The following is a 26,361-nucleotide window of genomic DNA, read 5'->3' on the forward strand; positions in this document are numbered from 1 at the left end:
TGTTATTCATAGACACAGACAAAACATAAAGCACAGGATTAGAGGAGGGAAAGGTATAACACACATCCTGCACAGGCATTAAAAATTAGTAATTTCAAATTTGTAATGCTCAACAAGTGTGTTTTCATATTAGATTACACCATTGTACCTTAATGTAAGTTTCAAAGAAAAAATTTAGTCTAAAATTTACCATTTCTTGGAGCAGGGGAAAAAAACACGAAGAAAAAGAAGAGAAGGTCAGCAGCTCCCCTTTTCATTTAAGTAGCAAAGTGTGATCTCACAACTTAAATCATCTTAATTTTATACATATCCACCTTATAACTGACTACTCCTTTACCCACCCCACTCCATTTCTTGGATCCAGGTTATCCATAACAAAAGCAGAAAAAAATCAATAATTTCATTCTGTAGAATACAGAATTCTAGTTTATTTCACTAGTGGAAGTGAATTGGTCCCAAATGTGAAAACAGTAACAATTTTTTCCTAATTAGAACTTAATTATTTTCTCATTCTGAATCTACCTAAACCCACCTCAAATGGTGCAATCTAAAAGCAATAATGAACAAGAATACACAGCTTTATAAATATCAATCTGTTTCTAATGCTGCTCAGCAGTTAGAGATGCGAAGTTGCCATGCTTAATATTGCTATACAGCATGTAGCCCTGGTGGTTCATTATTGCTTTTTTATAATAACAGGCAGTTTTCCCTTTTTAAAAATTAATCAATTTCACTGAAGTTAGTCTTATCCTCCAAACACTCAGACATCGAATGGCCAGTGCCATCCAGATTGTCTTCAGGATCTAAATTTTACTTATTAAGAATCTAAAACAAAAGGTTTATTTCTTGAATGCAAGCACCATTTCAATTTGTACTTTGTTTTCTAATGTTTCAATACTTAAAACCAGGGATTTTAAAAGTCACTATGAAAATGGTGAAAGGTACGCATGACAAGATTTATTATTCCCATTATGTGAGATAAAGAGAAATGAAAAACAGAGAATAAAAATGACTTCCTCACAATCACACAGTGGGTAAGTGGCAGATCCAGGATAAAAATGTAGTCTGCTGACATCTCCCTGGGCATATTGACATGTTCTGTGAGACTTACAGATTCCTAAAGGAAATGTATAAAACAAATCCATGGATCTTTGGCATATATAAAACAGTAGAGAATGCAGATAATGTTCAAAGGCAAAAAAAAAAAAAAATAGACCATTCTCTAAATGATTGTTTCCAATTACCTTTTCTATTTTGTTGGTTATGACACAATAAATTAGAATAATTTTACATTAACAATGACATTAAGTGAAATTTCCTATAGTTGCAAGGCTTTAAATAAGACTCAGGTAAATCCATGGGGGAAAAAATTAAGCTTAGTCTTTTCAACAATAAGCAACTTCTTACCCATTTTATTGTTCATGAGTCATACATAGTTCCTTTTGGCATCAAACTATATAGCTCTAGGAAAATTAATTTTGAAGGAAAAATGTGCATATAGAATAATTGTATATAATTCTAATATTTGTACTTTTAAGTAAAAACTTAAGGTAACTACTAAACAAAAATTCCTATCAAGATTATAGTAACCAATGATGAGGTGCTGTGCCCACAAGAAAACTTTGGGAAGATGACATAATAGAACTATGTAATGCTGTGTAATTTATTCTTCTTTTAGATGAAATCAGTGAAATTCATCAAGGATAAAGAAGAAAGAAACAAGCAGCTTCCTCAGAAAGCAAGCTGAAGCAAGCAGGATCAGATAAAGAACCAGTCATCTACAGTTACAATATTCTTAGTATCTTTCTTTCCCGTTTTCCTTTTTTTTTTTTTTTTTTTTAAACAGTCCATTCTCCCTCAAGCAAGAACACACAACCCCCAAAGCAGCAGTAGTCATTTCTCTTCTGTTCAAACTACAGGAAGACCATATGCTCTGACACTGAACTTCATGGGTCAAAGGTACATAACCATGAATTTAAAAGTAAGGAAATTCTTCCCTAAGGAACCATTTTCCTCATGAATCATATGCTAGTTTATGCCAAAGCTATATATAGCTTAATATTAATTTCTATACATAAGATCTCTGAAGACATTAAACTGAGTATCAATTTAGCATTTCTTTACCAAAAAAAGTTTACAAATATGAAGACTAAATATGTGGGTAATCGTTGTTAGAGTATATTGTGTAGATGCCTAAATATACTATGATACCAATATAAAACAATCAGAAACACAAAGTACATTTTTCCAAAGACGAGGTCCAAAACATTTTTAGGTTGACCTACATAAATAAAAAGGAAGTAGGTAAAACAGTCAAATATATAATTATGATAGTAAATGTATTCATTTGGCTGTACACACATTTAAAATGGGGTACAAAGGAAAGTAAATTTGGAAATACTTTCTTTCACTCCCACGTTCTCTGAAACAATTTTATTTCCTCTTTGCATGCATCTTCAGTATCAATTCAACAAAGACAGAAGATGTGCCATTACTTTATGTATCACTCAGAAAGAAAAAATTATACCAATTAAATTATGCCATGCCATTATTTATACATGTATCTCAGATTCAGAGAGGTTAAAATGTAAAAAATGAAAGTTATAGTTGGTATTTCATTATGAAAAAAGAGGAAGGAGATTATCTATATTTCTATGTAACATACAGACCAAAAAATAATCCCCTGGATTATACTAAATTATATAAAAATATTTTATAGATATGAATTTACTTATATTCTTACAGAAGGAAAAGTATATGCACAATTGTAAACACATTACAAACATACAGAAAAAAATGAATAAAATAATATTTGCAATATAACTAACAAGTGATAAGGGACAAAAACATCCACCTGTTTGATGAATGGTCTGAATATACAGGTGATAGATTAAAAAGGGAAGAAATGTGGGATGATCAGATAGTGAAATGAGAAAGGAGCTCTGTCTTTAAGTATTAACATATATATTGATTAGACCCTCAATAATGTATAGTCACAGGAAAACATGATAGACACTGTAAGAATGGCACACATAAAGGAAAGAGAAACTACTACCTCAGAGAGGTCAGTATAGCTGGCTTTCTTTTCCAAAAAGATAACAGTTAAAAGGGGTCAGATTCCCACAAAAGAATATGAAAAGAGAACATTTTAGTCAAAGAGAAAAGAATAAAAGCAGTAAACAATAATGGACTCATCTAATTTTGAGGTCCATTTTTTCTGAAAAACGAAATAATTCTACTAAGACTACCAAACCAAAAATTGAAAATAATCATCCTGTAAACTAGTTCACATTTGTCAACGTATTTTAGAATATTTATAAAAAATAAAAACAACTCCATTTTCATAACATAAAATTTCAGACACTAGTAATCTTTAAAATCAAATCAAAAACTCAAAAGGCCAAATCCTTGAGCCATGAGATTTAAGCCTAGCAACCACCTTCCCTAATTTCTCCAAATACTACCAGAAAAGTTCTTTCTCTTACACATACACACATGCAAATAACACCCCAGATTATATCTCACTCTTGGAAGGATAGGAAAACAACCCCATTCTTTCTGTTCAAGCTCAGCTCAGTACATTGACCTTAATCTACCGAAGTGCAGATTTACCTCGGTTACCAAAATGAGACTGAGTTACTACTTTAGCAGCTCAGACAGCTAATTCAGGGGCTGATTACCTTGAGCCTAAATTCTGAGCAAAGTGAGAACACAAAATCAGGGATAGGGGGACAAAATCAGTTAAAGTAACTCCAAATGTTTGACTAGATCATATTCCACTTTTTAAATAAAGCCAATTGTTAATGAATCAGAATTTAATTCCCTTGGAAATAACATTATATATGTAGTTTAGGTTTTCTTGCTAGCCCATAAAATTTAAGCTTAGTCATGATGCAAAAGCCTAAAACTAGTAGTTCTAGATGAGGTCTAAAAAAAGATGGTTACCAAAGAAAATACAATTAACCATCAAAAAGTAAAGAAAACTAGAAGCCTCTGGGTGGCTCACTCGGCTAAGCATCTTGATTTCAGCTCAGGTCATGATCTCACGCTTGTGGGATTGCACCTGTGTCAGGCTCCACAATGGGCATGGAAGCTGCTTAAGATTTTCTCTCTCCTCCTCCCTTTGCCCCTCCCCCAAGTGCTCTCACGCTCTCTCATTCACTCTCTCTCAAAAAAAAAAAAAAAAAAGTAAAAAAATGAAGTTTCCTCCATTATAATTACTTATATAACTGGACTAATAATGTGTGTGTGTGTGTGTGTGTGTGTGTGTATACATGAATGAATGAAAGAATGAATGAATGAATAACAAAACTTGTCTCTGATTCTCTTGCTTTCTTAGAACAGTAGCAGTAGTAGTATCCTGGCTTTCTCTGTTTCATGTCTCTACCTACACAGAGTTCTAGGGTCTGAAATTAAAAGTCCAGGATCCAAAATTATCTACTGGTCTTCACACCAAACAACCTCTCAGCCATTATCATTCAATATTGATCTTAAAAATTAAAAGACCACACTTAAGAGTACAAAGTTCAACAAGAAGTCCCTTGTCTATGATAATCCTATATCCAAGGGTACATATTAACTGAGTAGGTTGGGGAGCATGTGCATGGCTCAATCAATTGAGGGTGCAGCTTTGGCTCAGGTCATAATCTCGTGGTCCATGAGTTTGAGCTGACAGTTCAAAGCCTGGAGACTGCTTCACATTCTGTGTCTCCCTCTCTCTCTGCCCCTCCCACACTCATGCTCTGTCTCTCTCTCTCTCTGTAAAAAAATTTTTTTTTTAATTTAACTGAGTATGTTGAGTATTACTTCACAGGACAGTTCAACCAAACCTCAAACTGAAACCTTATCACTGAAATTTCCAGCTACTACATAAGCCATGGAAAGATACCTGTGCTAGCATCATCACAAAGGAAAAGACAACAGCTGCTCTTTGTTGGGAATCTTAGTCACTGGGGCCAGAAGTATCTCTTTAATGAGTCTAGACTGACAGAAGGGCTAACAGTCAGACATGTGACTGACACCTGTTGGCACCTGGCAAAAAGCAACCCACATGCCAGTTCCAAAGTACCTGTCCTCTAAAGACAGCATCCCAGCACATGGGAAAAGCCTTTGGCCTCAGCAGGATCATCAAGTGAATAGCCTCTGAATCATCTAGTTGTCTCTGTCTTCCCCTTCTAGAAGGTAAGCTCATTAATAAAAACTTGAACACAGAGAGGAGGGGGGAGGAGGAAGGAGAAAGAGAAGAGAAGAAGGAAGGGAGGGAGGGACAAGGTACCTTTCCAAAAACAAAACAGTCATGAGACAGAAGGGGCAGCAAAAATTAACAAATGCAACTATTAAACAAATTACATTAAAATTTTTGGGACATCTTTCTTAGAAAAATAAGATCTACCTGACACATACCAAAAGAAGACCTATAAGGCTTGCAGAGTTCCTACAGGAATTCTCCACCCACAATATATGCCAGTTTGCTTCTTAATGTTTTTACTAAAGTAAAGAAAAAGAACTGATCATTGAATACAAATGAGGTAAGAGTAATGCCCACATTTCAAAAGAAATAAGGCCATTTCTGTCACAATAAAAATTTGTTTTGGGGGCACCTGGGTGGCTCAGTTGATTAAGCATACAACTTTGGCTCAGGTCATGATCTCACAGTTCATGAGTTCAAGCCCCGCAGCAGACTCTGTGCTGTCAGAATCCTCTGTCTCTCTATCTGTCTCTCTCTCTCTCTTCCCCTTCCCTGCCAGCATGCACACACATGCATACACTCCCTCTCTCTCTGCCCCTTCCCTGCTAGCATGCACACACACGCTCTCTCTCTCTCTCTCTCTCTCTCTCTCTCTCAAAAATTAATACATGTTAAAGCTGGGAGGAGCCAAGATGGAGGAATGGCATGGAAGTTGTTTTTGCATCTTGCGTCCATGAAATACAGCCAGATCAACACTAAACCATCCTGCACACCTAGAAAACTGATTTGAGGATTAACACAACAATCTACACAACCTGAACCACAGAACTCAGCAGGTACGCAGCACAGAGAGGTGAACTAGAGGAGAGACGAAGCCACGGAGGGCAGGGAGCTGTTTTTGCTTGCGGAGAGAGGACAGAGACAGGGGGAGAGTACCGGAAAAGCACCCCCTCCAAAAGCAGCCGGAGAGAAAGTGGAAAGTGGAAACAGCCACAGGGACTGAACTAAAAAGGGAGAAAGGAGAAAGGAGAGGGTTTAAATTCCACTAAGACTCTATAAACGGGGGTTGGGGGTGGGGGGGAGCGCAGAGTCTGAAACTCCACAGCTTGATACCTGGCGGTGCTCTGGTGGGAAGGGCAAATCCCCAAGAGAGTGAGGTCTGGGGCTCCTTGGACCACATGGGGAGAGGCAGTTCCCCTGCTGGAAGGACATTTGGTAGAGGCAGTGTGGCCCACCCACAGGCAAAGGTGCCAGCAGACCAGAGAACAACCACATTCACTGGTGCTGGAACAAGGTCATTAAGGGTGAAGCCTGGTGCCAGATGTGTGTTGAGATTTTCCATAATCCCTGAAACGCTGCTGCTACACAATCACGTGAACATGTTCTGGGGCGGGCTGGCACCCAACCACAGTCTCTGGGCATCAGCACCAGCACAGTCCTGTGAATATTCCTGGGTGTGACCGGCACCCAGCCATTGCTTGGTGAGACCCTCCCCCAGAAGGTCTGAGGGGGACAAAGCCACAGTCCCTCAGAAGTGAGGGGTTAGGAAACACAGCTGAATGTGAGATAAAACTCAGGAGGGAGGTGCCACCTGGCAACCTGACAGCTTGATCACCAACAGTGTAAAAGCAGGGTGTGGACAGAAGCCAAAGACAAAGGACGAGTGCATGATTGCTGACCCGGGAAAACAGAGTTCCAATACTAGAGACTGGGTAGCTGGGTGACATTTTTCACCCCTCCCATGAATGCACATACACACCAACAAGCACCACAACAATCCACCCCACTAAGCTAAGCAGTGCCATCTAGTGGAGAACGGAGCCATTACACTAAGCCTGGCCCAACGGGCCAACCTGGCACTTCAGGAACATCACAAGTCTCTCCGCCTGCTTAGTTTATGGACTATAAATTGCTTTACAGTTTGTCTTCTAGGGGAAAACAAAGTAAATTCAATTGTATTTCAGTCTGTTCGCTCGTCCATCTATTCAATTTTCTTTTTTTGTCCCTCTTTTTCATTTCTTTTTTCTTGAATATAGAAAGAGAAAAAGTTTATTTTTATTTTCAATTTTTATTAAAAATATTTTTCGTTAATTTTTTCTACTACGTTTTATACTTTTTGTAAATTTTTCAAATTCCATTTTACTTCCATCATTTCATTTTATTCTATTTCATTGTATTCATTTTTTCAAATTTTCAAAGGTTTTCCTTTTTTCCTTTTTTCCTTTTTTTTACCTTTTTTCTCTAATCTATCAAGCTCCTTTTCAACAACGAGACCAAAACACACCTAGGATCTAGCATCATTTATTTGATTTGTGTGTGTGTGTGTGTGTGTGTGTGTTGTTTTTAATTTTTTAATTTTAATTTTTTTTACCTTATTAATTCCTTTTCTCCCGTCAAAATGATGAAATGAAGGAATTCACCCCAAAAGAAAGAGCAGGAAGAAAGGACAGCCAGGGACTTAAGGATACAAGGAAGATGGATACAAGGAAGATGACTGAACCAGAATTTAGAATCACAATAATAAAAATACTAGATGGGGTCGAAAATAGATTAGAATCCCTCTCTGTGGAGATAAAAGAAGTAAAAGCTAGTCAGGATGAAATAAAAAAATGCTATAACTGAGCTGCAATCTTGAATGGATGCCACAGCAGCAAGGATGGATGAGGCAGAACAGCAAATCAGTGATATAAAGGACAAAATTATGGAGAATAATGAAGCAGAAAAAAAGAGGGAGACTGAGGCAAAAGAGCACAATTTAAGAATTACAGAAATCAGTGACTCTTTAAAAAGGAAGAACATCAGAATCATAGGGGTCCCAGAAGATGAAGAGAGAGAAAAAGTGATAGAAGGGTTATATGAGCAAATCACAGCAGAAAACGTTCCTAACCTGGGGAAAGAAAGACACAGACATCAAAATCCAGGAAGCACAGAGGACTCTCATTAGATTTAAAAAAACCTGACCATCAACAAGGCATATCGTAGTCAAATTCACAAAATACTCAGGCAAGGAAAGAATCATGAAAGCAGCAAGGGAAAAACAGTCCTTAACATACAAGGTAAGACAGGTAAGGTTTGCAGCAGACCTATCCACAGAATCTTCACAGGCCAGAAAGGAGTGGCAAGATATATTCAATGTGCTGAATCAGAAAAATATGCAGCCAAGAATTCTTTATCCAGCAAAGCTGTCATTCAAAATAGGAGAGATTAAAAGTTTCCCAACAAAAATTAAAGAAGTTTGTGACCACTAAACCAGCCCTGCAAGAAATTTTAAGGACTCCTCTCTGAGGGGAGAAAAGGCAAAAAAAAAAAAAAAAAAAAAATCAAAGCAACAGCAAAGACTAGAAAGGACCAGAGAACACCGCCAAAAACTCCAACTCTACAAGAAACATAATGGCAATAAATTCATATGTTTCAGTACTTGCTCTAAACATCAATGGACTAAATGCTCCAATCAAAAGACATAGGATAACAAAATGGATAAGAAAACAAGATCCATCTATATGCTGTTTACAAGCAACCCACTTGAGACCTAAAGACACCTTCAGATTGAAAGTAAGAGGATGGAGCATCATCTGTCATGTTAATGGTCAACAAAAGAAAGGTGGAGTAGCCATACTTACATCAGACAAGCTAGACTTTAAAATAAAGACGGTAACAAGAGATGAAGAAGGGCATTATATCATAATTAAGGGATCTATCCATCAAGAAGACCTAACAATTGTAAACATTTGTGCTGCAAATGTGGAGGCACCCAAATATATAAACCAATTAATCACAAATATAAAGAAACTCATTGATAATACCATAATAGTAGGGAACTTCAACACCTTACAGCAATGAACAGATCATCTAAACAGAAAATCTACAGGGAAACAATGGCTTTGAATGACACACCGGAACAGATGGACTTAACAGATATATTCAGAACATTTCATCCTAAAGCAGCATTCTTCTCCAGTGAACATGAAACATTCTCCAGAATAGATCACATACTGGGACACAAATCAGCATTCAACAAGTACAAAAAGATCAAGACAATACCATGCATATTTTCAGACCACAATGCTGTGAAATTTGAAATCAACCACAAGAAAAAATTTGGAAAGATAATAAATACTTGGAGGCTAAAGAACATCCTACTAAAGAATGAATGGGCTGACCAAGAAATTAAAGAGGAAATTAAAAAGTACATGGAAGTCAATGAAAATGGTAACACCACAGCCCAAAACCTCTGGGACACAGCAAAGGCAGTCATAAGAAGGAAGTATATAGCAATCCAGGCCTTCCTAAAGAAGGAAGAAAGGTCTTGGATACACAACCTAACCTTACACCTTAAAGAGCTAGGAAAAGAATAGCAAATAAAACCCAAAAGCAGCACAATCTGGGAAATAATAAAGATTACAGCAGAAATCAATGCTATGAAAACTAAAAAAAAAAAAATAATAGAAAAGATCAATGAAATCAGAAGCTGGTTCTTTGAAAGAATTAACAAAAATTGATAAACCACTAGCCACTTTGATCCAAAAAAAAAAAAAAAAAAAAAAAAAAAAAAAAAGGAAAGGACCCAAATAAATAAAATCAAGAATGAAAGAGGAGAGATCACAAGCAACAGAAATACAAACAATAATAAGAGAATATTATGAGCAATTATATGCCAATAAAATGGGCAATCTGGAAGAAATGGACAAATTCTTAGAAACAAAAACTACCAAAATTGAAACAGGAAGAAATAGAAAATTTGAACAGACCCGTAACCAGGAAAGAAATCGAATTAGTAAACAAAAATCTCCCAAAAACCAAGAGTCCACAGCCAGATGGTTTTCCAGGGGAATTCTACCAAATATTTAAAGAAGAGTTAACACCTATTCTCTTCAAGCTGTTTCAAAAAATAGAAATGGAAGGAAAACTTCCAAACTCTTTCTATGAAGCTAGCATTACCTTGATTCCAAAACCAGACAGGACCCCACTAAAAAGGACAACTATAGACCAATTTTCCTGATGAACATGGATGCAAAAATCCTCAACAAGATATCCTCATGGATACCTCATGGATGCAAAAATCCTCAACAAGCTCCAAAAATACATTAAAAAAATTATTCACCAAGACCAAGTGGGATTTATACCTAGGATGCAGGGCTGGTTCAATATCCACAAAACAATCAATGTGATGCATCACATCAATAAAAGAAAGGACAAGAACCACGTGATCCTCTCAACAGATGCAGAGAAAGCATTTGACAAATTACAGCATCCTTTCTTGATAAAAACACTCAAGAAAGTAGGGATAGAAGGAACATACCTCGAGATCATAAAAGCCATATAAGACAGACCTATCAAAAAAAACACCAGCATTCTTCACAGAGCTAGAATAAACAATCCTAAAATTTGTATGGAACCAGAAAAGGCCCCAAACAGCCAAAGCAATCTTGAAAAAGAAAACCAAAGCAAGAGACATCACAATCCCAGACTTCAAGGTGTATTACAAAGCTGTAATCATCAAGACAGTATGGTACTGGCACAAAAACAGATACTCATATCAATGGAACAGAATAGAGAACCCAGAAACGGACCCACAAACATATGACCTACTAATCTTTGACAAAGAAGGAAGGAATATCCAATGGGATAAAGACAGTCTCTTCAGCAAGTGGTGCTGGGAAAACTGGACAGCGACATGCAGAAAAATGAACCTGGACCACTTTCTTACACCATACACAAAAACAAACTCAAAATGGATGAAACACCTAAATGTAAGACAGGAAGCCATCAAAATCCTCATGGAGAAAGCAGGCAAAAATCTCTTTGATCTTGGCCACAGCAACTTCTTACTCAACACGTCTCCGGAGGCAAAGGAAACAAAAGCAAAAATGAACTACAGGGACCTCATCAAAATAAAAACCTTCTGCACAATGAAGGAAACAATTGGCAAAACTAAAAGGCAACCAGCAGAATGGGAGAAGATATCTGCACATGACATATCAGATAAAAGGTTAGTATCCAAAATCTATAGAGAACTTACCAAACTCAACACCCAAAAATCAAATAATCCAGTGAAGAAATGGGCAAAAGACATGCATAGACACTTCTCCAAAGAAGTGTCCAGATGGCCAACTGACACATGAAAAAATGCTTAACATCACTCATCATCAGGGAAGTACAAATCAAAACCACAATGAGATACCACCTCACACCTGTCAGAATGGCTAACATTAACAACTCAGGCAATAACAGATGATGGGGAGGATGCAGAGAGACAGGATCTCCTTTGCACTGCTGTTGAGAATGCACACTGGTGCAGCCACTCTGGAAAACAGTATGGAGGTTCCTCAAAAAATTAAAAATAGAACCACCCTATGACCCAGCAATTGCACTACTAGCGATTTATCCACGGGATACAGGTGTGTTGTTTCAAAGGGACACATGCACCCCAATGTTTATAGCAGCACTATCAACAATAGCCAAAGTATGGAAAGAGCTCAAATGTCCATTGATGGATAAATGGATAAAGAAGATGTGGTACACACACACACATACACACACACACACACACACACACACACACACACACACACAATGGAGTATTACTCGGCATTCAAAAAGAATGAAACCTTGCCATTTGCAACTACGTGGATGGAACTATGATAAGTGAAATTAGTGAGAGAGGGACAAATATACAACTTCACTCATATGAAGACTTTCAGATACAAAACAGATGAACATAAGGGAAGGGATGCAAAAATAATAGAAAAACAGGGAGGGAGACAAAACATAAGAGACTCTTAAACACGGAGAATAAACAGAGGGTTACTAGAGGGGTTGTGGGAGGGGGGATGGGCTAAATGGGGATGGAGCATTAAGGAATCTACTCCTGAAATCATTGTTGCACTATATGCTAACTGGGTTGTAAATTAAAAAAATTAAATTTAAAAAAAAAGAGAAATTCCCAAAGAACATGCCACCAAAGTTACAGACTCACACTAAATTGCTCTCAGGCATTGTTTGTTTTATTCTCCACATAATTTTGTTAGAGTGAGCATTTAGTAAAACCAAATTAAGCAGACAGAAATAAAAGTTTGTATACATAATTTTGAAAGTGGCTAAATATATTCTTCTCTAATTTGAGATGATCAATTTAAGAAGTATTTTGCTAAATAAAAAACAATTTCTAAAACCGAAAGAAAGAAAGAAAGAAAGAAAGACAGACAGACACATTAAAAAAAAATTGCTTAAGGTCAAAATCTATCACTCTTTAAAGTAGTTGTCTGATTGAGGGCAAAAATCTCTTGTATAATGCCCTTTCCAAAAGTGAAGGGACAAGGTCTGTTCCAGGCATTCAGGTGGGGATGAAGGAAGAGAAGAGACAAAGAAAGAGAGGACTAAAATGAAGGTAACAAAGGACTGAGAGCTGTGTGCACATATCTGAAGACATCAGCATAGTAGAATAATTTATAACTGCTTTAACTGGTATCCTTGAAGTACTGCCTTATTTAAAAGAACCAAAACTGTCATAACAATTTAATCACCCCTGATTTGAGGCACTAAGTAAAACAGTGAGGAAGTTAATTTTTGATTCATAAAGTATTCGGTAGATAAAGACAGCTCAATCTTGGTCAAGGTCCCTAACCTGTGTCTGTCTTAACACTTCCAATGCTTGTTTAACTTCTCAAAACTTTAAATCTTTTCAAAATGGTTGCTTCTACTATAGAAACATTTTTAAAAGAAAAAGAGGAGGAAATAAGTTTGTAAATAACTGTAACAGTTTGAAATCTTTGGGTGTTAAATTACAGAAAATCTTGTTTCAAAATAGCTTAAACTTTTTCTAATTTTTTTAAGTTTATTTCGAGAGAGAGTGTGTAAACGAGGAAGGGGCAGAGAGAGGGAGAGACAGAATCCAAAGGCTGTTAGCTCAGAGCCTGACACAGGGCTCAAACTCATGAACCATGAGATCATGACCTGAGCTGAGATCAAGAAGAGTTGGATGCTTAACCAACTGAGCCACCCAGAGTAAAACCCCAAAATAGCTTAAAATTTATGAAAATATACTCTCTCACAAAACATAAGTCTAGTTTCAGAAATACTTCTAAAGTGAGTTCAGGAATATTACTGAACTGAAGATGGCAGAAACAAATGAAAAGATATAATATGCTCACGGCTGAAAGAATTAATATTGTTAAAATGTCCGTGCTATCCAAAGCAATCTATACTCAATGCAATCCCTATCAAAATACCAATATATTTTGCACAAAACTAGAATAATCCTAAAATTTGTATGAAGCCACAAAAGACCCTCAATAGCAAAAGCAATCTTGAAAAAGAAATACAAAGAGAGGTATCACAATCCCAGATTTTAAACTCTACTTCAAAGCTACAGTAATCAAACCAGTATGGCACAGGAACAAAAACAGACACACAGGTCAATGAAACAAGATAAAGATCCATGAAATAAACCCACACTTGTACAATCTACAACAAAGGAGGCAAGAATACAAATAGGGAAAAGACAGTCTCTTCAGTAAATGATGCTGAGAACACTAAAGAGCTACACAAAAAAGAGTAAAACCACTTTCTTTCACCATATTAAAAAAAAAAAAAAAACTCAAAATGGATTAAAAACCTAATGGTCTGACCTGAAACCATAAAATTCCTAAAAGAAAATATAAACCATAAGTATTCTGACATCAGTTTTAGCAGTATTTTTTTTTTCTGGATATTTCTCCTCAAGTAAGGAAAACAAAAACAAAAATAAACTATTGGGACTATATCAAATCAAACAGCTTTTGCACAGCAAAGGAAACCATCAACAAAATGAAAGGCAACCTACCGAATAGGAGAAGATACATGCAAAAGATATATCTGATAAGGGGTTACTATCCAAAACATATAAAAAATTCATACAACTCAACAACAACAACAAAATGATTAAAGGGGCACCTGGGTGGCTCAGTCAGTTAAGCCTCCGACTTCGGCTCAGGTCATGATCTAGCAGTTGGTGAGTTTGAGCCCCGCGTTGGGCTCTGTGCTAACAGCTCAGAGCCTGGAAAATGCTTCGGATTCTGTGTCTCCCTCTCTCTGTCTGCCCCTCCCCCGCTTATGCTCTGTCTCTCAAAAATAAATAAAAGTTAAAAAAAAAAAATGATTACAAAATGGGCAGAGGATGGAATAGACATGTTTCCAAAGAAGACACAAAGACGGCCAACTGACAAAAGATGCTTAATACCATGAATCGTCCAGGAAATGCAAATCAAAACCACAGTGAGATATAACCTCCCATCAGTCATAATGGCTAGTATCAAGAAAGACAAGATATAACAAGTGTTGGTGAAGACATGGAGAAAAGAGAACCCTAGTGCACTACTGGTGGGAATGTAAACCGGTGCAGCCACCAAGGAAAACAGTATGAAGGTTGCTCAAAAAAATTAAAAATAGAAATACCATAAGATATCCATTTCTGGGTATTCACCCAAAGAAAGCAAAAAAAAAAAAAAAAAAAATTCAGAAAGATATATGCACCCCTATGTTTGCTGATGCATTAATTACAGTAGCCACTGTACTTATGATATGGGAACAACCTAAGTGTCCATCAATAGATGGATGAATACAATGTTGTATATATATTTATAATAGAATATCACTCATTCATAAAAAAGAATGAAATCTTGCCATTTGGGACAACTGGATAGACCCAGATGGTACTATGCTAAGTGAAATAAGTCAAACAGAAAAAGACAAATACCATAACAAAAAAACAAAACAAATACCAAAAACAAAACAAACAAAAAAAGAAACAGACACATAAATAAGAGAACAAACTGGTGGTTGTTAGAAGCAGGGGCAGGGATGGGGGGAGGAGGAATGGGAGAAATAGGTAAAAGTGAAAAAGAGGTACAAACTTCCAGCATAAAAGAATTAAGTCATGGGGATGAAAAGCACAGCATAGAGAATACAGTCAGTAATATTATGATAACTTTGGTGACAGACAGTAACTACACTTATTGTGGTGAGCATTTCATAATGTATATATAAACATCAAATCATTATGTTGTCTACCTGAAACTAATATAATATCGTATGTCAACTCTACTTCAATTAAAATATATACACACACAAAGAAAAACTAATTCATAGATACAGAGAACAGATAAGTGGTTGCCAGAGTTATGGGTTGAGGATGGGTGAAGATTGTCAAAAGGTATAAACTTTCTGGGGATGTCATGTACATGAGTATAGTTAACAATACTGTAGGGTGTATTTGAAAGCTGCTAAGAGAATAGATCCTAAAAGTTCTCATTACATGAAAAAAAAAACTCTGACTTTTTGCAGATGTTAACCACAGTTATTGTGATTATTTTGCAATCTATACAAATATTGAATCATTATGTTGTATACCTGAAATTAATATAATGTCATATGCCAACTAGACCTCAATAAAAACAATTTCTTTAATTAAAAAAAAATTTTAAACAATTATTGCAGAAGTCTGAAAAGATAGTAAACCAGAAATCTGAAAAGATATTAAATCAGAGTTCTATCACTCTACAATTACTCTTCTCTCAATATTTTAAACATTATGCCAAGATAAGCCTCTCCATTATAATTCTAAATATAAACTCTAATATAATCACTTTAGAAAAGAAATTCTCAATTACAATCAGGGTTTCTAAGGCTAATCTAAATTGATCTACTTACATAAGGACAGGTAAAGCTCTAGGGCTTTTTAATTATTATGTTTTTTTCTCCCTTAAATTGAGCTATAAAGGCTATCCAAAATCACTAGGTGAAAACTTTTTTAAATGTCAACTTGGCTAGCCTAAAGTGCTTAGTTACTTAACCAAACACTAATTTAGATGCTGCTATGAAAGTTACAATTCATCTTCTAAAAATAATAATAAATGAATCAATCAATCTTTTAATCCATTTAAGCAAAGGAGATTATCCCAGATAATGAATAGGCATAACTGAATCCTTTGGAAGGCTCCTAAAAACAGGGCTGAGGTTTTCCTAAGAGAGAAAAAAAAAATTCTACCTGTGGACTTGGCTGAATTTTTGCCCATGCCATGGGATTTCTATCTTGATGCTGATGTTCTCTTCCTGTCACCTTGCCATCCAGATTTCAGACTTCCTTTGCCAAGTCCCACACAATCATGCAAAATAACTCCTTGCAATAAATCTTTTAAATCTCCTTGTATAAATGATATATAGAGATATACAGATATACAGATATATAGATATACCCTACTAGTTCTGCCTCTGGTTGAACTCCCAATTTATATACACCACAGTTTAGAATATTAATTTAGAAGTAGTATCTCTTACACTTAATTGGGAAGGTATTTTGTATGTGCAAATATATGGGTGGCCTTACATAATCCTTTTAAAAACTGCAGTAGGTCAACAGAACAACAGTGGTACAACACTGAATCATCCTCTACAGGAGTTACTATTGTTCTACAAGAGCAATGTAGGGGACTATTCATTTTTATCTAGGTCACAAAGAAAAGGCCTAGGAATTCTTTATGATTTAATCTAAACCTTTTAACACTGGAGATCTTTACATAAATACTAGGAAATTTGCAAAGAACACTAAGAATTTTCTCTAGTTCAATGATCATAACAGTCCACTTTTTTTTTTTTTTTTTTTTTTTTTTTGCATTTAGAAGGTTGCTGAACACCCTTTAGAAATGAATTCTATATCCTGAATTATGTGTGGAACTACCATCACATTAAGGGGCCACTACTTAAAGGGCATGTCAGCATTGGAACAACCACATACAAGATGGGCTAGAAACAAAGACAAAGACAACCATAATCAACAATATCTGAATCTTACCACAGAGAACACATACTTTATCCTCAAAACAATGTCCCAAGAGGTACAGTTCAACTGACCTATACTGGCTGTTCTTTAATTCTGATCAAGCAAAATTCCCAGCAAGCCTCAGCAGTAGCAAAAGCAGCAGTAGCAATTCAGTTTATTACAGAACTGTAGCCTTACATAACACTCACTTTCCCAGGAAGTCCCAAACAAACCCCCCTGACGGTGCAGGGACAGAAACCTGGCGTGGAAGGTACAAACTGCGGGAGACTGGCTTTCTGAGAAACAGCATGGCCAAGAGGGAACACACATAAAAAACACAGAGACCAAAATCCCAATGGATTAGGACCATGATAAGACAAATCAAAAGAAAGGTGAAGAAATTCAAATGATAAATTATGGGGAGACAGACACCCACATATAGGAAATAGTGGAATGGCAACACAAGAAGCAAATGGTTAGTAAGAAACACAGCAGCCACACACATGCATCTCAGTACTAAATATGGGAACAAAAGGCATAAATAATATAATCCTGACTCTCTTTGACTATTATTCAAATCTTAAACTGTATTACTGAACAAGAAATTATAAAGCCAGTAACAAAAAGTGAGTTTTAAAAACTTCCTTTTTTGGTAGCCAAGAAACTTTGTGTCAAATCCTGAAACAAAATTACAGTGCTACCTGGCGAGAGGATAAAACTGTGTAGTGCTTTTCAACCTTTTAAGTTACATTTTGTGGAAAGCACAGATCATTCACAAGTTTCTCAAAATGTGAGAAATACAGTGGATAATGAAAGCTATTTGTTGTGCTTTGAGTCTGAAATATAAATTTAATCCTATTTCTTACTCTCTTTCAAGTCACACCCATCTCCAAAAATCAGCATTAGATCCAAAAATGAATCAAAGTTTCTCCAAGCAAGCGGTCTGAAATAACAAGCAATCATTTCAATGTAGATATCTAATACAAGAAAACAAACTGAAAAATGAAACTTTATCAAGGAATTTCTTTTCTGAAATACTAAAATATTTAGTGGGAAGTCACTAATCCATCAAAAGTATTGTATTTTAAAACCTATGCAGTACTGCTGCTGATTTCAGGCCAACACAGAGCAGGGAGGCATGTATCCATGTGAGTATGTAAATGTGTGTGTGTCCTGCGGGGGGGGGGGGGGAAGTGCAGTGCAAACATGAAAAAAGGCACATAATCTCATCTTGAGACTCTAGTAATTTCTTAATTCTGACCTGAAGAATTCTATCCATTCATCTTATCCAGAACCAGAAATACAAATAGAATTAATATCAAAGTAAAAGGAATCTAGCGAGTATGCAACCAGCTATGTTATTAACACTTTCAGTATAGTGAAGAAAAATTGTGAGGATTAAACTTTATTGTTTTGGTTTCTTGAAACTCAAAATTCTATGGGTACAGAATAGGAGAAAAATTAATTCTAGGGGAGTATTAAGTCTACCAGTCACCCATAAATTTTAAACTTAATACAATTTATGAAAGTTGTCTCAGATTTCCCAACCTTCAAGAACATGAAAATAAAATATTCCTAGAAATCAGCTCCAAGAAGCTACAGAGGTTAGTGACTTCACTCTGTCACTGTCATCTCTGACTATTTAAAAGAACATGGGTGGTTAATGAAGTTCTACTAGAAGAACTGCTTCTATGTACGTGTAAATTTATGTTAAATACATGCTGTAAAAGAAGAGGTCAAAAAACAAATACTTAATCTTTAGTATAAAACACTCTAATTAGAGGGAGAAATAAAAGAGCTGTCTAGCTAGATCTATAAGCACAGCTCATTTTAAAGAATTCATCTACTTTACTATGTAGATAAAGTAATTAAAAAGCAAGTAGCTATTTGTACTCTACTGATTAGCCAGTAGAAAACTTCAATTTCTCAATCAATGAATACTTCCTCACTTTCCAATTAATGATGTTGATGTCCAGAGCTTCCTAATATATTTTCATCCTATGTCACCTTTTAGATGTTGCAGCAATGAATTTACAATGACTTATAATAAAAAGTAGAATAAAAAAATAACATAAGCACTCAAGAACCTAAATTCCAAGAGGCAGATACACTGAAAAAATACACCCCCAAAAGTATACAGTTTTAAAAACATACTTTAATATTTCTAACATAGAGAGTCCACCATTCAGCTTCCCTTTCCTTACCTTTCCAACTCTGCAATCTTCTTATCTTTGTCATTCTTCTCATTTTCCACTTCTTTCAAGATTTCCAAGAGGCGGTCAACTTCTGCCTGGGCCTTGCTAGATTCATCTTTGTACCTGGCAGTCTCTCTCTCCAATTGCTGTATTCGGTCATTCATCTCTGGACTGGCTCTGGCTTCCAATGTTGCCTCATGTGCCTACAAAGAAAAGTGTTCAAATTCCATGATTCACATATAGTGGCAGTGAACACTACAGTTCCAAAGCACTATCTACATTTCAAATTATTTATTTTTTAATGTTTATTTTTCAGAGACAGAGCGTGAGCCGGGGAGGGGCAGAGGGAGAGGGAGACACAGAATCTGAAGCAGGCTCCAGGCTCTGAGCTGTCAGCACAGAGCCCAACACGGGGTCTCAAACTCATGAACTGGGAGGTCATGACCTGAGCCAGAGTCAGACACTTAACTGACTGAGCCACCAAGGCACCCCTACATTCCAATTTAAACATAGTATTATCAAATATCTAATAGCTCATCTTCAATTTATAAAGTTTTTCTCTGCTTAAATATTATATAAATAAAATATTAGTAATAAATTGAGAAATAATTATCATGAATTTCAAACAGGTTTGGGTTTATATGTACTACTAGACATCTCTGAATATTTATTAGGCCAAAAATCATCATAAGACAAGAGATTTTTCTGAGTCTAGTGATACAAACAAGGCATTAGACTACTATTGACCTCTCCAAGATAATCTCTCCAATCTCTCAAAAAGGCATCACCAGAGATCCACTGCTGATGTTACTATAACCACTGCCAATGCTGAGATCAAATTCGCACTTGACCCTTACTTTCCTTCCCTTTTCCTATATACTGCTTTATCAAACATGTATGAATCACATAGAGCATACAGAATCACATACATTCTGCAGATGAAATACTTCCATGAAAATGAAGTTAGGTTAAGAAAATGGCTATCCACACATAGGTACCTTCCTAAGGCAAGAATTCAGGGTTTTACAAAGTAACATGGAACAAGCAAAGTTAGAAGTCAACGATCACCTTCAGAACCAAGAAGAAAATTTTTATTCAGAATCCTGTTGCAAATGCCAACTAGTAACTCCAATGCATTTTGGAATGCAAAGCAATTTCAATAATTAAAAACTAATTATCAAGTCTTCAATTTTCCTTCTGAATATGTATAATGTATTTAATGAAAAGGTCATAGTGAAGATGTTTCATTTTCCCTTATTTAACAGACAATAGAATATACTCAGTTCTTTAAAAAGGTTTGAAAAAATACTAAAGGAGTAAATATATGTTGTTAAGAAATAATCTGGAAAGTTCTGAAAACTAACTTGAGAAATGTTTCCACAAATTGGGCTAAATGCTTTGTCAAAGCAAAAGCTGTACTTCTAAGATTAAAATCCTGCAATAATTTTTGTTTCAGGTGTAACCAGTTTTAAAAATCCAGTTACTAACAGCGGCCTTTAAAAAAGAGTCCACTGGAGTACTTGGGTGGCTCAGTCAGTTAAGTGTCCGACTTTGGCTCAGGTCATGATCTCACCGTTCATGAGTTTGAGCCCCATGTCGGGCTCTGTGCTGACAGCTTGGAGCCTTGGAACCTGCTTCAGATTCTGTCTCTGTCACTCTCTGCTCCTCCCTTGCTTGCGTTCTTTCTCAAAAATAAACAAACACTAAAAAAAAACAAAAATGTTCACTGGAAGATGTATTTTAATGTGTTAGCAAAATTCTACCTTAAACCAGTGGTGTTAAAAGCCACAAGATAAAATCTAGCATAAAGATAGGTAGGGCGCCTGGGTGGCTCAGTTGGTTAGGTATCTAGCTCTTGATTTCAGCTCAGGTCATGATCTCACGGTTTGTGGGAATGAGCCCCTTGTGGGGCTCGGCACTGACAGCACAGAGCTTGCTTGGGATTCTCTCTCTCCCTCTCTCCCCGTCCCCTGTTCATGCTGTGCTCTCTCTCAAAATAAATAAGCATTTATAAATAAACAAATAAATAAAATGAAAAGAAAGGAGGAAAGAGAAGCAACTCCGAATCAATTAATCATTAAGAATAAAACAAGGCAATGGGGACACCTGAGTGGCTCAGTCAGTTGAGCGTCCGACTTGGGCTTAGGTCATGATCTCATTGTTGACAAGTTCGAGCCCCCTGTCAGGCTCTGTGCTGACAGCTCAGAGCCTGGAGCCTGCTTCGGATTCTGTGTCTCCCTCTCTCTGCCCCTCCCTCACTCATGCTAGGTCTCTCTTGTCTCAAAAAAAAAACAAAAAAAACCAACAACAACAACAAAAAAAAAAACAAGGCAAAAGCAGCAGAAATGCAAATACATCTCAAAGGGGGGGGGGGGGGGGGGGGGAGGGATTTTGAAACTTTTCAACTTTGTATTCACTCCAAATCTATACTTTCTATGCTTTAGAAAGGAGTCATTTTAGAAAGTCTATAGAATTCCTACTTGAGGAAGGGAGAAGGTCTTGTGCATTCACTTTTTTTTAGAGTAGTAAAAAAACCTCTCATACAAAATACAGAAAAAAACATCTACCTAGGCTTTATGGCACTACTCTGTCATGTCACTTACTGGTCTGAATGGGTGGCTTAAAACTATTTTCAGGACCGAAAAGGAAGAAGAGTCAGGAAGAAAAGAAGAGAAAAAGGTAGAATGAAATGGTATAAGAATAGAACAAACAAGAGAAAAAAAAGTAAAAGGTTAAAAAATATAATTTAAAAAATTAACAATAAAAAAATTTTCTAGGAAGAGAGATTTCTTCCCAGAGGAGAAAAAAAAAAGAAGTTAGCACTTTTTACAATTCTGATAATTCAGAAGTTGAATTTCAAGACTGTTCTTAATAATTTTAAGGTCATTATCTCATGCTGAAGACATAAAATACCCAAATTCATATCTAGGATATAAATTCCTAAGCTAGAAGTAAAAAATGTCTTGAATTTATCATTATCTCAAGATTAGTTCCCTTCTACTACAAACAAAATAGAGAAATTTCTTTGAAAATTTCAATAATAATCAGAGCCTTATGAATAAATATAAGTTAGAACTCCAACCTTATGCCACTTACGGTTTTTAGCAAGAAAATGTGCCAAATATCACTTCATATCAACCTACAAATAAATGTGGGTTCATTTCTGAATTTTCTATTCTGTTCCAGAGCATGAGTGGAAGTGGAGCAGAGAGAAAGAGAAGGAGACACGGAATCCAAAGCAGGCTCCAGGCTCTGAGCTGTCTGCACAGAGTCCCACGTGGGGCTTGAACCCATGAACCATGAGATCATGACCTGAGCCAAAGTCAGACACTTAACCAACTGAGCCACCCAAGCACCCTTCAGAAAATAGATTTTAAAAGTTTCCACAACCGGGGTGCCTAGGTGGCTCAGTCAGTTAAGCGTCCAACTTCAGCTCAGGTTGTGATCTCAGGGTTCATGAATTTGACCCCCACATCGGGCCCCCTGCTGTCAGCATAGAACCAGCTTCAGATCCTCTGTCCTTCTCTCTTTCTCTGCCCCTCCCCCTTTTGAGAGCACTCATGCACGCTCTCTCTCAAAAATAAACAAACATTTAAAAAAGTTCCCACAACCAAAAAATAAAATAAGCTGTATCTATGTAAAAAAATAAAAATAAACCTACTAGTAAGCTATAAAACAACAACAAAACGTTAACACAAAAGACAAAGATAACAAAATCCTAGGCCTAATAAGCTACTAAGAAGAATTAAAACTGTAGCAAATTAAAAAATATATATATATGACAATATTTGGTTCTATTTATTTTAGATCAAATTGACATATTAGTTTCAGGCATACAACGCAATGATTTGACTATGTACAGCGTATTGTGAAATGGTCACAATGTACCTAATTAACATCTATTACCACAAACTTACAAATAATTTTCTTCTTGTGATGAGAACTTTTAAGATCTACTTGCTCTCAGCAACTTTCAAATATACAAAAAAGTATTATTAACTACAGTCACCATGTTGCACATCACATCTTCAGGACTTATTTATTTTGTAACTGTAGGTTTTTACCTTTTGAATCCCTTCCCCATTTCACCTATACACCACCACTTCCCACCCCCGGCAACCACCAATCTGTTCTCTGTATCTATGGGTTCAGGTTTTTGTTTTTGTTTTTACATTCCACATGTAAGTGATATCATGTGGTATTTGTCTCTATTTCACTGCTCTGCTTTTAAAATGTGCAAGGGAAGTATTTATTACGAGAATGAGATAAAAATTGTTCTGAGTCTTACATTTTATTGCCTCTTATCTCAATTGTACATTGGAAATACTCATTTACTCTAAGACATATTTTAAAGTCAAAATTGTCTTTTTTTCCTTTCTTGAGAAGTAATTTCCAACGTAAATTAATGACTTTAGAAACACTTTGACAATATATAAAATATTCAAGTTCATCTGACATCTAGTAGAACTAAAAAATCTACATAAGACATGTATACTGTTAACTCAGACTTCTGTGATATACTCTCAAATCCCCTGGGAGAGGTAACCTACTGATTCCATAAATATTTATGTATTAATTAATAAAACTAAATCTGATTCCCAAATATAGGCAATAATTGTATTTTTATTGCAGATTTATTTTAGATGTTATTCTAAATGGCAAAACTCACATATATATCTTCATAAAACAAGAATAAGTCTGTTCTATATGGAAAACTGCTATAAATTCAGCTCCAACATGTAAAGCACTTGGAAGTCACCACTACCATTCTTAAAATAAGAAAAAACTAAAAAACTGAATATGAGTTACTTTTCTTGGACCTATCAGAGAACTGAGGGCAAAGGGCAAACTACAACTCCAAAATCAAGAGACACAGGCAAATCCAGGGGGTCACAGTTGGGATCTACTTACCCGGAGCAAAGCTGTTGGCAGAAACACTTTAATTGGTAACTTTGAGGAAATACTAGAGGCTGAGTATGGACAAGCATGAGAGTGAGAAAGCCCTAGAAGCTGCAGTTTCAGGGCAGACCCACCACTCTTTCACAGTCTTTACCCCCAGGAACCTCACCAAGTTCTCACAGTGAAGAGCTCGCAAAAATCCCCTTGTGGTTCTGGTAAGGGTGTGGAGGGGTAATAAATGCCCAAAGCATACTCTACCCAAAGGCAGACTCTCCAGGAGCAAAGATTTTAACAGAGTTTTATCCCACCTGGTAGATGGGCATTCCTCCCATTCTAGCCCCCTCTAGCTAAGGGGGAAAACCTTCGTGAAGGTCACAGCGAGGGACAGAGACTCATAAAAGACCAAGACTTAATCATCAGATTATAGAAAGTTTATCTTTTCCCACATCTTACCACCACAACAATAGGGTTCTCGTATGATAACAAAGGGTAACAGCTGAAAGAGCTACAAGATGCAGACTCTCTGAAGACAGAAGCACAAAGTCAACAGAGACAAGGACACTTAGAGGAAACTGAAGCCTCTGACACCTACAGCTACAGCAAACATTAAATACAGCTCAACTTCTAGCCAGATTAAAACCTCACACATAAGCCTATTTACCTCAGTTTCTGCTACCTGATACAACATATCTGGCTTTCAACAAAAAAATTACAAGGTGTGATAAAAGACAAGAAAAGACACAGTCTGAAGAGATACAGTAAGCATCAAAATCAGACTCAGATATTTGACAGAAATGTTGGAATTAATCAGATAGGGAATTTAAGACAACTGATGAAAAGTTAAGGTCCCTAATGGGAAAAGAGACAATATTCAAGAACAAATGGGTGATATAATCAGAGAGGTGAACACTTTAAGAGTCAAAAGGAAATTCTAGGTATAAAAAACCTGTGAGAGAAATTAATGCCTTTGATGGACTCATTAGTAGGATGGATTTGGCTGAAGAAACAATCCGTAAGCATGAAGACAAGTCAATAGAAACTTCCCAAAACAAAAAGATTTTTAAAAATGAAATAAATAAATTAAAAACCAGTAGAGAACATTAGGAACTACAGAGTAATTTCAAAGGTGAAACATATAGATAAGTGGAATACCAAAAGGAAAAAAAGAAATATATTAAGGGCACCTGGGTGGCTCAGTCAGTTAAATGTCCGACTTTGGCTCAGGTCATGATCTCACGGCTCATATGAATTCAGGCCCCACATGGGGCTCTGTGCTGACAGCTCAGAGCCTGGAGCCTGCTTTGCATTCTGTGTCTCCCTGTCTCTCTGCCTCTCCCCTGCTCACTCACTCTCTCTCTCTCTCTAAAAAATGAACATTTAAAAAAATATTTTAAGTAATTATGGCTGAGAATTTTCCAAAATTAATGACATGCACCAAATCAGGAAGCTCAGAACACCAGGCAACATAAATACTCAGCATCTATGTGTAAGCACATCATACTATAACTGTAGAAAATGAAAGACAAAGAAAAAAGGTTAAAAGAAGTCAGAGGGGGAAAAAACACCTCACCAGCAGAGTAACAATGTTAAGAACTACAGTAGACTTCTCATCAGAAATCATGTAAGAAGACAACAGAGTGAAACCTTTAAAGTGTTAGGAAAAAAGCCCACCAACCTAGAATTCTATAACCATTTTTAATATCTTTCAAAAGTGAACAAGAAATAAAGACTTTCTTAGACAAATAAAAACTGAGAAGTTCACAGCCAGTAGACTTACCCTGCAAAAATATATTAAAAGAAGTGCTTCATGCAGAAGGAAAATTATATAGGTCAGAAACTCACATATACATATAGAAAGAAAGAGAACTGAAGAAAGAATAAAGCTAAAATTTCACCTTTTATTATTTTTATTCTTCATCTAAAAGGTAATGATTTTAAAGTAAGGATAGTAATGTATTGGGGTGATTATCACATATGGATAAATGAAATGAATGATAACAATGTCATCAGTGAAGGGAAGAAGGAATTGGGAGGATTCTGTTGTATGGTACCTGCACGACACAAAGTGGGATAACATTTTCTGAAAGTGAACTTTGATTAAAAATGTTCACTGTGTGATTTTTTTGATAGGACACCAAAAACACAGGCAACAAAAGCAAAAATAGAAGTAAAAAGCTTCTATATGAAAGTAAAAAGTAAAAAGCTCCATCAAAGTAAAAAGCTTCTATAAGAAAACTATCCATGCTCTGTCTCTCTCTGTCCCAAAAATAAATAAAAAACGTTGA

The 26,361-nt window shown here is 36.1% G+C and overlaps 1 protein-coding gene across 5 annotated transcripts in view; it reads right to left on the reverse strand.

Annotated features, from left to right (window-relative positions):
- ERC1 (ELKS/RAB6-interacting/CAST family member 1) overlaps nt 1–26,361 on the reverse strand; it is a 511,095-nt gene that overhangs the window by 303,134 nt on the left and 181,600 nt on the right. For all 5 annotated transcript variants that reach the window (XM_049627032.1, XM_049627029.1, XM_049627031.1 and 2 more), the window contains one exon: nt 19,187–19,380. In XM_049627032.1, coding sequence (XP_049482989.1) covers nt 19,187–19,380 — 194 coding nt within the window. The remainder of the gene's footprint in view (nt 1–19,186; nt 19,381–26,361) is intronic.

Source organism: Panthera uncia, chromosome B4, assembly GCF_023721935.1.
Source record: "Panthera uncia isolate 11264 chromosome B4, Puncia_PCG_1.0, whole genome shotgun sequence".
NCBI classification, from domain to species: Eukaryota; Metazoa; Chordata; class Mammalia; order Carnivora; family Felidae; genus Panthera; species Panthera uncia.